The following is a 14,015-nucleotide window of genomic DNA, read 5'->3' on the forward strand; positions in this document are numbered from 1 at the left end:
ATGGTGGACATGAAAGAATAGGGATATCAACTAGAGATGTAACTTCTCTCATGTGTACAAGATTCTAGGTAGATGACAATCATGATGATATATATCCACAAAGAAGGATGTACACATGAAATAGTTACAAAAGGAAAGAATAAGATACCCAAAAGGGAGACATAAAATATACCAATGAGATCTTTGCTTGAAAGTATAGCACATGGCTTAATATAATCTTATCGTATATTAATGAACTCCAAACACACAACCATCAAAGACATCACAACTAGCAACAAGAGATCATTGTTGAGATGCTTTGAGAAAGGAAACAAGTATGACAAGAACGAGTCAAGAAATTCATGCCATGATGCAACCTACACAAGGTTGAATGCAAGAAATGTATGCATGAAGTAAATACTTGTTACCGAGATAGCATTGGAATGATGTAGTAGGTAATGGTTCAAGCTTGGCTCTAATTTCCTCATAGTGCCACCAACTTCATGAATAAGCCAAGCACCCAATGCTCCTCAAATGTACCTAAAACAATTTAAGTACAATATGGTCCCCAAACTTATTGGGTCCGAAGTAGTTAGCATAACTATAAAACATAGGGTAAAATCACTTAAATATGTGCATATCAATATGAATTTGAATTTCATGCACATATTAGCAATTAAGAATTTTGATGGATTTACCATATATATATATATATATATATTGGATCAAATAAAACAAACAAGGCATGCGAATTTACACATAGTAAATATGCATGCACAAGCCTACCAAAATCCAGGGAGATACAAATTTGACAAATGAACATATAACCGTTAATACTTCCAATAACATCACTAGTCATTCATGTTGTCCAAAATGACTCAAAGTGACAAATCAACATATGATAGCACAGAAAGTTCAACATATGAACCAAGGAAAACCAATGAGCATATAAGATATGCATTGCACACATACTCATGGGAATATCTCACTCAAGAAGATATATGACACTATAAACAATGAGATAACAAACTACCATAACTCCATACAAACCAATAAGATGAACTCGAACAAAATGGTGTTTCGAGTTGTCATTCGGTGTAGAAACCAAATAAGTACATGATCATCTATACTAACACAAGCATAACATGAGAGTTTAGAAATAAACACAATGCTTGGATAGCATATTATTAACATTCCAATAAGATAGATCATCATGCAAAGCAACAATTGGAATGGCTTTATTCAAATGATTTTCCAAATACAATTTTTAAGATAACCATGGGCAAAATCGCACAAGAATTCCATACTAAAAAAACATTGCATGCCACAGAGATATAAGATAATCTCAAACATAAATTCTAAGTGGCAAACTAGCAAACCACTATTGTTAATGTTCACACGAGAAGTGATATGCACAAATTATATCACTCCCCCATAATGTGATAATCCATGTATTATCAACACGATGCAAATGAAACCCAACTAAGGATAATTAATGGATGAGGATTTGAGTTTCAAATGAACTTTACATACCACATAGTAACTAGATAATATTGCACTAACAATACTAGGTGGTATCCTACATATATACACATTTAAGGTTTGTGATATGTGTAAAACATAGCACTCCCCCATAATGTGATGATCCATTAATATCTCAAAAGAGCCAAGGAAGATTCAACTAATGAAGCAATAAAGGCTCGAAACCACACATAAAACTATATGATGTGCATAGCAACCTACACAAGCTAGATAACACGAATCAAGCATATTAGGAGGCACAACATATACAAACACATGCTAGGAACAAAACCTAAACATGCATGGGGCTAGTAACTTTCAATGTAGACAATATAAATACAAGTTACCGCCACGAGGAGCATTGGAATGACAAATATGATGATAATTCACTTGACTTGGTTTGAACCATAATGAATGGTGAGAATCATTTTTCTTCATGAACTAGCCAAGCCTCCAATGCCCTCCACACACCTATTGATTAATTTTGAACTCGATGGTCTCCAACCACGTTGGGTCCTAAGAAGTTAGTAACAATAGGCTTGGCAACCCAAATGGTCTTATCCACTTTCAAACCACTTTGGGCACCAATATACTTGGCAAACATATTACCATCAATATCCTTCCTAAGTGAATAATGATCATTGATAATTGGAGGCTTAGAGATGTTACCATTTGGACATGATGAAGCTACGTGTCCCTTCTTACGGCAAATATAGCAACATGTACTACCCCTTCTCTTCTTCTTTACTTTCTCAACTTGGGAAGTAATAACATGGTTCATCATGGATAGTGCCCGTTCTTCAACTTGAGGTTGAACTTGAGATTGAGCTTGAGGCCGCTTTCCATGTAGCTTCCCTTTATAAGCCCTTTTCTTTAGTGGACAATATCTCACGTGATGTCCAACCTTTTTGCATTTAAAGCAAGAAATGTTGGGCTCATTCTTGGCTCGGCCTTGCCCCCTTTTCTTGTTCATGGATTTCTTCTTGTTGGAGTGAAAACTATGTCCATCATCGCACTTTTCCAAGTCTTTCTTCAAACTAGTGACTTGGGCCTTGAGCTTATTAATTTCCTCTACATGGTTAGTTTCAAGACTAGAAACAAGAGGAGTAGTGGAAGTAGAAACTTCATGGTTAGAGCAACAAGACAAGGTGAGCAATTCATCATGAGGTGTACCAATATCATGTAGAGAGGAATTGCAAGGACTAGCACATTGCAATAAGGCATTTCGAGTAGAAGATGTGCTAATATCCACATGAGACTCACATGATTTTACCTTGGTGACCATAGCCTCATGAGATAACTTTAACCCATCATGAGAGATTAGAAGATCCTCATGAGTGCCTGAGAGCTTTTTATGAGTTTCTTCCAATTTCCCATAATTGCTAGTTAGCAAATCAAGTTGAGTCCTTAGCTCAACATTTTCTTTCAATATCGATGCTTCACACAAGATAGAGTTAGTAGCACAAGCATCATTATCAATATGAGAGGAGCATGTAGAAACTAGAGACTCTGCATGAGTAGCTTGAAGTTCCTCATGAGACTTAGAGAGTTTGGTGAGCTCTCCTTTGACATTCTTGGAGCTAAGGTCAAGGTGCTCAAAATCCTCTTTAAGTTTACAATGAGTAACTTCAATCTCTTCTTTTAAAGACCTCAAGTCACTAAGACATTGATGAGCCTTAGCAAGTTCATGTTCAAGTTGTTCACTTTTCGCTTGCTCGTTAAGAAATAAGTCATTACGTTTTTGAAAGCAAGCAAGAACATGTTGGAACCTTTTATAAGTGTTATTTTCAGCTTTGTGAAGAGTTTTTCCAATCTCATAGAGATTTTGAGTCAAGTCATCATCATCATCCTCATTACAACTATCATCATTATCACTAAGAGAAGATGATACCTCGTCATTACCTCTTGCCATGAGGCGGGGTTGATGATGATTCTTTTGAAGAAGAGGGTTCTTCATCAATCAAGCATGCCTCATCTTTCTTGATTTCCTCTGCATGGTTAGTCATAGAACAACTAGAGGAAACCAAGGCATTTCTATCATGGCAACATGTGAGATCAAGCATATCATCACGAATGAGCTTAACACCATCATCACAAGATATTTCTTCACTCACCATGTCATTACCTTGTGGCACGCCACATGTTGGTGAAGTGCAAGATATTGAAGTGTGCAAGTAATCAGAGGTGGAAGTAATAGAGAGCTCTTCATGATTTAAAAATGTGGAGAACTCCTCCATCAACTCCCCAAATAGAATATTATCTTCATCAAGATTGGACCCACATATATATCTTAAAGTTTGGTCCAAGTCTCATGAGCCGACTTGCAAGTCGTGACTGCCTTAAACACTTCAAATGTTAAAGCTTGATGAATGACAAGAGAAGTATCACAATCAAGATACATATCCTCAATAGATGGAGAATGTCCATCCTTAGCAATAGAAATTCCTATAAGAACAATTCGCAAAGCATTTGGACCCATGGCCCGAAAGTGACAAAGCATGCGAATTCTCCATAGGTGATAATTTGTGCCATCCAAATCAAAAGTGTTGTTGTGCACTAGTTCACTAGTCGACATCGTTACTCTCTAGGCGGTGAAGCCTAATAAGGAGAGACCGGGCTCTGATACCAATTGAAAGGACCACGATGTCGCCTAGAGGGGGGGTGAATAGGCGTTTTAAAATCTTTTACGGATTTGGCTATATCCTAATGCGGAAATAAACTAAGCGGATACTTTTCAAGCACAAATCCTAAATATACTAGGCTCACTAAGTGCACCAACAGCTTAGGATAAACAAGATGAGAACAACGAGGATATGAGTAAGCACAAGTAAGTACACAAACTTACTCAATGTATATCACAAGATATGTAAATGAATAATACACACAACCACAAGTAAGCAATACAAGCTTACACAAATTATGTCACAAGATATGGAAATGAATGTTACAAGCTAGCAATTCACACTCAGCACAAGATAGAACAATGGTAGCAAGTATGAATTGCGGACTATAAAGCGTTGCCCTAAATGATCTCTACGATATGGTAACCAACACAATATAATGAGGACAACAAGATATAGTGAATGCACGGTCAAGTGACCAAAGTAAACCACAAGTAAGGAGTTAGGGTTAGGGATAACCAAAGTCACGAAGACGAGGATGTATCCCGATGTTCACTTCCTTGGAGGGAAGCTAGTCACCGTTAGAGAGGTGGATGTTACCACGAAGGCACACCAACGCCATGAAGGCTCACCCTATTCTCCTTGAGATATCACCACGAAGGCGATTCTCAACCACTAGTGGTAGACCTTGAGGCGGCCTCCAAACCTTCACAAACTTTCCGGGGGACAAATCACAAGTTGATTCCTCACCGGAGCACTCCTACCGCCTAGGAGTCTCCAACCTCCAAGAGTAACAAGAACAAAGGGGAAATGCTCAAGACTTTCTCAAATCACGAATTCCTTTGGTCAAGAGAGGGAGAGGGAGTGGATCTATCACTTGATTGGAAAAACTCTCAAGAACTCTCACAAATCTCTCCGGGATCTAAGATTTGGTGTAGGAGAAGTGAGAGGGAGCCACTTGTGTTCTTGGGGCGATTTGGGATGAAGTGGTCAACCCTCTACCGGATTAGTAGAGGGGTATATATAGAGGCCTAGAAAACTAGCCGTTTGTGAGTAAGTGACAGCGCGGGCCGGACATCCGGGCAAGGGCCGGACATCCGGGCAAGTGCCGGACATCCGGCGGGCACAGCCAACATTTGAAAACAGGTTCTGGAATTTGCGGGCCGGATTTCCGGGAGGATCCCGGACATCCGGGGCGACCCGGAAGCCCGGACATCCGGCCAAGTCCCGGATGTCCGGCCATCAAAAAAACAGCAGGAACCCCAAAACTGAAACATGCATAACTTTTACATCCGGACTCCGATTTTGATGATCTTGGGCTCGTTTTGAAGCTATGGAAAAACTCCAGGTCCTCACATATAGAACCACCCAAGATAAGCCATAATGGAGGGTGCAAAGCATGCAATGGTTATACATATACTTTGGGGAACCTAGTTGGCTTTGGATTTTCTTTTGAGATATGTAGGCATATTGTATTTGTATTGGATAGGAGCGAAATATGCCTATGTTGGAATATGATGTGAGAAGAATAGAAATAGATGATGTTGACTTGAGCAAATCCATCACTAACCCCTTTGATCCCCTCTTAATAGTGCGGGATCCCTATAACTCAAGAATCATAAAAGAACTATACTAGATAGCTTCCGAAAACTCATTCCTGAGCATATATCCTTTTCGATGGTCATCGATCCTCACATCTAAAGCCAAAGGAACTAATACCTTTGACTAGAGCCTTTCACTTGAGCTTTATATTGATGTTTCTTCATGGCTCAAGTTGAAGGCAAGACATTGGAGAAGTCTTCAAGTAGCTCCCCCATACACAATGTGGGAAGATTTGCTTTGCATTCATCTTTACTTGTCCATCAACATTAATTACTTGATGACATACTTTGATGAGCACCAAGCTTTCTTATAAGCACCAAGCTCATGAGAATTACCTAACCCACATAACATAGACAACACATAGTATGGGTTAGTACACAAAGCGCAATTGATAAATTCTTACCATACCACAAGATCTCATGTGGCACATGATATGCGCTTGTGTGTTGTCCATCTTAGAGGTCAATCTTTGATCTTCATCTTGGTCAACATTTATCTTTGCTCCATGATTAATATTGATGTCTTGAAGGCCCTATTGATATCTTCACTATGCTTCATTTCTTCAAGACATAATAACTAATATCTCAATTCACCATGACCATATCAAGTTTCTCCTTGAATATCATATTAGACATCATTTGCCCGTTCTCATGCTCCAACATAGTATGAGAGGCACAATGAATTCTTCACTCGAATTACTTGCTTCAAGACATAATAATCCCCGACTCAACAAATGAGCTCATAATGATCCTATCATCAAGCATATGTAGAATTCTTCTCTTTAATCATTCTCTCGAGATCTTGATCCATCATGGTTCAACCCATAAGCCTTGATGCATGCACAACAATATGTATATGGCATTCATTTTGAATCCATTCTATATCCTTCTTGCATCACCATGGAACAAACATCCTTCAGTTCATCCAATATTCTTCATGCATTGGAAATGGAACTTTCCTTCAAATGTACAACTCAATGCAAACATTAGTCCATTAGGATTATCATTTAATTACCAAAACCACATATGTGGACTACATGTACTTTCGCTTACCAAATACTCACACATGACGATTGGATCACAAAAAGAAATCATCGGAGAAGACATAAAGATAAATGCTTTATTGATAATATGTCTTACAAAGTTACAATGATAACCAGTTGCGATACATGATTACAAGTATGACTAACTTGAAGGGAAGATGTGGTGGTGATGGTGATGAGATGGGAATTGGCGGTGACTAGGGTTGGAGGATGGCTTTTGTGGTGTTCTAGATGCTCTCCTTGACGTTCTGTTGCACACCCCTTCAGGATTTTGGTACGGGGTTGTTTATAAATGTTGTTGGTGTGGACCTCCTAGAGCAATCAACAACTGGTACAAGCGTGCCGTCGTGCTCTGGTGGTCTTGTTACGCCTCCAATTTCCTTCTTTCCTTCAACATTTTCCTTGTTTCCTTTGAATGATGACTTATCTCCATGTTTGGCATCTTTTCCTGCGGAAACAAATTAGACAAAGGATTCCACGATCTCTCGCATTCATTAGTCATTACTCATTAGTAACAATGTCGAAGTGATTATCTCAGGATTTCCAAGATTATCTTATTTAAACGACAGTGTGATGAACATAGAAATATCACTGATCAACCTCCCCAAGCTTAATCCTTGATTGTTCTCGAGCAACAAAATAGAAACTCAACTGTAAGGAATTCAGTTGTTTAAACCGAAATAACGAGAAGGGTTAGGTTCATGTACGATCGGTACACATAGATAACCCTCTGCTTCTTTACCTGAAAACTTAGTATAGATGTAGCGGTGCAAGGTTGAAAAACGCGGTAGGCGTAAGCAAGGCGGTTGGCCGCCTAGTGCCTAGGCGGTGCTTAAGCGCCCTAGGCGGTAATATATTTTTTTACTATCAGGGAGTATTTGTGGTATTGTATGTGTGTCGATATTAATTTAGGTCACATTAATAATTTAACTACCAGGTACTGCCATTTGAAACTGCCATTTGAATATGGCATGTTTGGCATATCGGTGCAATATGACAAAATTGCTCGGTCGGGTAGACAATTTCTTGCTTGCCTTGCCTAGACTTTTGCTTATGCCCTAGGCGAGGCGTTTGGCCATTGCCTAGTGCATAAGTATGCCTAAGCGTCTCTTAGGCGCTGCCTTTTCCAACAAAGGCGATGACACGGTTATTATGCTAACGTTAGTGAAGCAAATATAATCAACACAAAGCTCTTGTTAGTCTAGGCAAAATAACAGAGTAGTTCTCATTCTATTTCCTTGAGTTAACACTTGCTTGCCGAGAACACACGGAAGGGATTTAGCAATGAAAACATATATTACACGAGTGAAAGGTATGTAAAGACAACATGATACTAGATTAACTCGCTAGCACCTACAAGTGTCTCCTTATCAAGGTTCGCAAACACTTCTTCCAATCGTTGCTTGTTGAAATGTTTGACCCAGTGCCAGTTACTTCTCATTTTTCCTCCGCTGCATCCAATTACCTCATACTATTAGATACCTCAAATCCATACAAAGCATGCAAAAATAAAATGTACCTACTAGTACGTAGTAGCTAGCCTACACTTCTCGTCGTCAGAGATGTCAACGGCCTCTGTGCCAGCAGTGCCGGATGACCCGGTCTCCTGGTGGATGGTCACCTGCCGTACCTCCGGCTCCTTGTCGGACTCTATCTTTGTGAAGATTTCTTCAAGCTCCGTGTCTCGTTCGCGATGAAGTGGCGGTTGGCCTTCACCCCCGCCTTCGACTAGATGGAGTCAAGATGTCTTGCCCACGGGCCTAGGGAAGCCTACAGCCGTATGCGTCGGATCCGCCTCGCCTGTGTCCTCCTCCCCCTCCAGCTCCGCGTCTGCCATGACTGCCGCCTCCTCCTCCTCCTCCAGCTCCGATAAGTCCGGAGGTAGGCCGGTTAAGATCTGGGCTTCGGGCCTAGCTCGGACCCGCTCAAGAGCTCGAGATGCCGCTCGGCGTGAGCATGGCGTACATAGTGATCCGGTGACTCGGCATGGCTAGCGGTGGATGGATTGGAATGTGGCGGCGGCGGATGAGATGGAAGGGAAATGGGGATGCGATAAGGTGTAGGTGCCGACATTCGGCTTAAATAGTCAGTCTAGGGCCCTCGGGCAGCGCGGCACGGTGCCATCGAGAATTGGAGAAGATGCATGTCAGATCGATGGGTTTCTGACTGTTTTCGCGTGGGTCCCCGCGGTCAGTTCGACGTGGCGGACTCACCCGTGCCTCCTCGTATCCGTCCACTTTAGAGGTGCCGGTCAGCCCGGACATATGAGGCCGGCTTGAGAAGCCTATCTGGGTCTTCTTATTTTTACCGGTCAGTGATCGAGCCGTACTCCTAGGCTTGTAGGTAGAGTTTAGGAAGCCCGGCTGTAGATGGCGTTAGAAGGTGAGATGGTAAGAAGATGATGATCCTAAATAACTTAATGACTAGTACTGCACTTTAGGCGAGTTGAGCTTTCCTTTATCACACGTACTCTGGATCCATGGACGGATACTACAATACAGATACTACAATACAAAGAGAGTGAGTAACTTAACGTGCCGTTGCAACCAAGCGCCATGCCCTTGTCCTCTACTTCAAGTGTTGCGTTAATGTGCCGGCCTGTTTAAGCTAAGGTATCACCATCAGCAGCAGCTAGTACACTCGTGTTGCTTTCTCATTAGCTATGACTATACCGGTGACGGAAGCAAGGGAAATGATAACCGGAATATATCCACATCAAAAATCACACCAGCTTTCCAGCAGGAAAATGCTGCTCACTCACACGCTTGCATGCCCTACTCTACATTGTCTCTCACAGTACTCAACAGTACTAGCACAACCGTTCCACTGCTGGAAATTAGTCCAAATGGCGCATTCATTCATTGAAGAATGGGGGAGGCAAGCACAGCAAAGGACATGACTCGACGAATTTACTCCAACAGTGCTTCCACATCCGTTCGTCCGGCACCCACTATTTTTCGCAATCCACATGTGTACTAGTAGCTCAAAAGTACAATGGATCATCACGGTCAAAAAGAGGGCTCAAAAGTCAGACATGAACCTATTTCCTGGAAGTGTGAGGCAGGGCCTCACTTTGGATCTGAGAAAGGCAGACCAGGATATCCCCAGGAATGGCAGAAAAACCAGAGTAATAATATGTTAATTAAGGGAAATAAGCTGGCTGGAATTTGATCTTTATCTGGTCTGATTCTGAGGAATAATGAAGAGGAGAAGGACAGGGTGGAGGTCAAAAGTCAGGCCAAACCAGACAATTAAGACACCCAGTGGACCGGGGATGGAAAATTGGTGGTACTCCCTCTGGCCAAGAAAATAACAAAAAAGAGGTCTCCTTCCTCCTTTTTCTTCTCATCTGCAGAGGGAGAGAGAGTAGGAGACTCCACCAGCAAAGCAAAGGCGAAGGGAGCACAAGAGACACAATTCCCAGGAAACCGCCGCCTAAAGCTTCTCCCCCCTTTGTCTGTCTTCGCTGCTGCTTCCAAATTTCTAATCTTTCTTTCTTTCTTCTGTTTAGCAAACCAAATTAGTTGTGCGGGAGAAGATCCAAAAGATACAGGAGAGGAGAAGAGAGAGAGAGAGAGAGGGGAATAAATCCTTTTTGGCGAGATTCGTGTGGGAGAGACGAGTTAGGTGTCAGGACCACTCATAAATTCCGCCTCTTCTTTCAGATCTGCTCCGTGCTTCCTCTTCCTCTCCGCATCGCTTTTGCCAACCCAACCAACCGTGCTTCTCTCCGGCGAGTGCAGGGCACCGTTCCTGCTCTTCCTTCCACTTGGAGAAAATCTTTCTTCTCATTTCCTTTTCGGAAGTTTAATTTCTTCTACGAGTTTGTTCGTGTTGAGTTTCCTGTGTGAGAGAGACTGTTCCTGAATCCCACCCTCTTCGAAGCAGAAATCGACCTTTTGTTTTCTTGCTCATCATCTTTGCCGATTTGTTCTTGAGACTTGAGAGAGAGAGAGAGAGAGAGAGAGAGAGAGAGAGACCCTCCTTTTTTCGCCACAAGTTATCCTCTCCGATGGGCAACGCGTTCGCGTGCATGCCGCGCAAGGAGCACCGGGGCGCGGCCGCGGTGTCGCGCAGCAAGCGCATGGGGAGCGCGCGCCCGCCGCGCGGCGGGGCGGCCAAGCTCACGCCGGCGGAGGAGGAGCTCCTGCACCGCCAGGCGCTCGCCATGGCCATCCACCAGCACCTCGACGCCGGAGGCTCCATGTCGCGCCGCATCGACGCCGGCGGCGGCTCCATGTCCCGCCGAATCGGCCCCGGCTCCACCAGCTCCCGGCGACACGGCAACCTCCCGGACTCCGTCACCAATGCCAAGGCTGTAAGGCCCCGACCCTTCTCTGTTTCTGCTCCGCTCTTTGTGTACTTCCGCGCTCCCTTGTCCCCCAGCCTTGCTTTGCGTTCTTGCCTAGAAAAATATATCTACGCTACAATGTTATAATTAACAAGTTCATTGTCAAAGAAAGTTCTGATTTTTTTTGTAAATTATATAGGCTGGTCCAGTTACAAACTGTACTTAGTTAGGTCTAGTACCAAACTTTTCAACTGCAAGAGTTCTTGCAGGACCAGTTGGCCATTTGGCCCTAAATGATTTGGCGTTAGCATACTGTTGTATGCTTTGTTGTTTAGGTTGTTTGGTCGGCAAAATTCTGTCATTATCAGAGTGGTACCACGGGATTGCCGGTTACCTGCTTTGCCACATTGTTTAATGTCTGGTTGCTCTAGGTTTTACTATTTCAGTAGTAAATTGGTTCCTTTTTTGGATTGCTTGTGAATTGGAGATAATTCGGTGATATGATGTGAGTACTTCAGTACTTTTATGTTTGTTGAAGGACACATTCTTTTTCTGTAAGGAAGCACCAGCATGCTTTTACTCAGTTTCTTCATGTCTTCCTTGTTTGGGTTGATTTTGAATTATAATGAGCAGTAACTTCATATTAATCCGTAGTTGAAAATCAGAGGTTCTGAAGTGTCACTGTGATAGGAATATGGGTTTCTATGCTTCCTCTGTGCTGCTCATCTTGTTGGTACTAAGATTTGCTGATGTACATCTACCTATGTTCTGAAATGTACAACTACCAAGTGTCACTTGGTAGTTTTTTCTTTATGATTAATTTTGTTACCTGTTAATAGTTTGAGCTTACTCTAAGCTTCTAGAATCTCGAACCTTATTTTGGAAATTTGAAGTATATGGATTATTATACATACTACTATATGTCGAAAATGCATCTTTACGTACAACTGTTGATTCATACATAAGATAGGTTTATATATTCATGGAGAAACCTTACAAGTTACATTCCGTTAGGAGTTGGGACTACAACACAATACTACGAGTCTTATGAACTCAACAGCTGCCTCGCTAGTTGATAGCATGTTCCCATTTCGTACAGTGTTCTCTCAGGACTACAAGACAATACTATGAGTCTATGAACTCAACAGCTGCCTCACTAGTTGATGGCATGCTCCCATTTCATACAGTGGTCTCTCTCAAATGATCATTCTTTTTGCAGTTTTCGTGCATTTCACACTCGGCTACAAGCTATTTTTATACTTCTTATAAAAAGAGGTCATGCTGGCATATGCTTCTACATGCACATGGGCATCTGGTGGTGCTTTATCTTAGGAGTTAGGACCTAACCATACAGTAGAAGTGATCCTCATTTGCTCTTACACTATTTATTCCTCCTTGTTTAACACTTTGCTCTTGCAACTTCAGACTAGTTTGTGGTTCTATGTGTTCTTTCGAACTGATTTCAGGTCCAAATTGTTTCTTGTTCTGGCATATTTTCAGACTATTTATTCCTCCTTGTTCATGCTTCTTGTTCTGGCATATTTTCAGGTCCAAATTGTTTTAGAGAACTTAGAAACCAAGAAAGTCGTTCTTGTCCATGGGGAGGGATTTGGCGCTTGGTGTTGGTACAAGACCATCTCCCTGTTGGAGGAAGCTGGTCTCGATCCTGTTGCCTTAGACCTCACAGGCTCTGGCATAGACCACACTGATACAAACAGCATAGCTACGTTGGAAGAGTACTCCAAGCCACTAATTGATTACCTCAGTAAACTCCCTGAGAACGAGAAGGCGAGTACTGCATCTGTTTCTCTTCACACATTCATTAGAAAACAGAACTGGGTATCTGAGTGTTGTGTTCATGTCGACCCTAATGCAGGTTGTTTTGGTCGGTCATAGTTGTGGAGGTGCAAGCGTGTCATATGCCGTAGAACACTGCCCAAAGAAGATCTCCAAGGCCGTATTCCTTACCGCCACAATGGTAAAGGATAGCCAGAGGCCCTTCGACGTGTTCTCTGAAGAGGTATGCACTCCTTTGATGTGACCACGTGTGCTTCTATGTTCTTATTGAGTACTCGCAAACTCATGTGACGTGGTATTTTGCAGCTCGCGTCGGCAGATGTTTTCTTGCAAGAATCACAGTATTTACTTTACGGAAATGGGAAGGACAAGCCTCCAACTGGGCTCAGGTTTGACAAACAGCAGATCAAGGGGTTATATTTCAACCAAAGTCCTTCCAAGGTACATACATCGTACTCTACTTTCGAGTTACCAACTGAGATCTAATGTCACATACATTGCCATGCCAATCTTCTGTTTTTCTGTGGACCAAGTCCAGCTGACAAGTTTGCATGCGACGTTGCAGGATATCGCACTAGCCACCGTGTCCATGAGGCCCATCCCTTTAGCCCCGATCATGGAGAAGCTCTCCCTGACGGCGGAGAACTATGGCACGGTCCGCCGCTACTTCATCCAGACGCTGGACGACCGGATGCTGTCGCCCGACGTCCAGGAGAAGCTGGTCCGGGAGAGCCCGCCCGACGGCATCTTCAAGATAAAGGGCGGCGACCACTGCCCCTTCTTCTCAAAGCCGCAGTCCCTCCACAAGATCCTGCTCGAGATCGTGCAGATCCAAGCTCCGGGGGCGCTGTTCCCAGGCAAAGCAGAGACCCTAGAAGAAGAGGAGGAGAGCGCCGAGAAATCATGACTGTCCGAATGTCATGCGTGTACATGAAACGAGTAGCACATAGGTTGCGGTTTGCAAAAGGAGAATACAGGGAGGGGGAGAGATTATGGAATGTTCACTCGGTCAGCCAGAGATAAAAAATAATGTACTGTAGTTAGCTGAAGAAGTGGGACATCTTTTTCTTTTGTGATGATGAGTATAGCGAGCGTATGGGCCTGTGAGAGATGTTTTACAAATGTGAATTAAATCTTGAGCCGTCATCAGAAATTCGAAACA

General features: G+C 42.7%; 1 protein-coding gene across 1 annotated transcript; it reads left to right on the top strand.

Annotated features, from left to right (window-relative positions):
* The first annotated feature begins 10,054 nt into the window (after positions 1–10,054).
* On the top strand, positions 10,055–14,015 carry LOC123157179 (putative methylesterase 14, chloroplastic). The gene is made up of 5 exons (XM_044575432.1): positions 10,055–11,083; positions 12,605–12,844; positions 12,933–13,076; positions 13,160–13,294; positions 13,419–14,015. The coding sequence occupies exons 1-5, from the start codon at positions 10,778–10,780 to the stop codon at positions 13,758–13,760; spliced, it is 1,167 nt and encodes a 388-aa protein (XP_044431367.1). The 5' UTR covers positions 10,055–10,777; the 3' UTR covers positions 13,761–14,015.

Source organism: Triticum aestivum, chromosome 7B (genome assembly GCF_018294505.1).
Source record: "Triticum aestivum cultivar Chinese Spring chromosome 7B, IWGSC CS RefSeq v2.1, whole genome shotgun sequence".
Lineage (NCBI taxonomy): Eukaryota > Viridiplantae > Streptophyta > Magnoliopsida > Poales > Poaceae > Triticum > Triticum aestivum.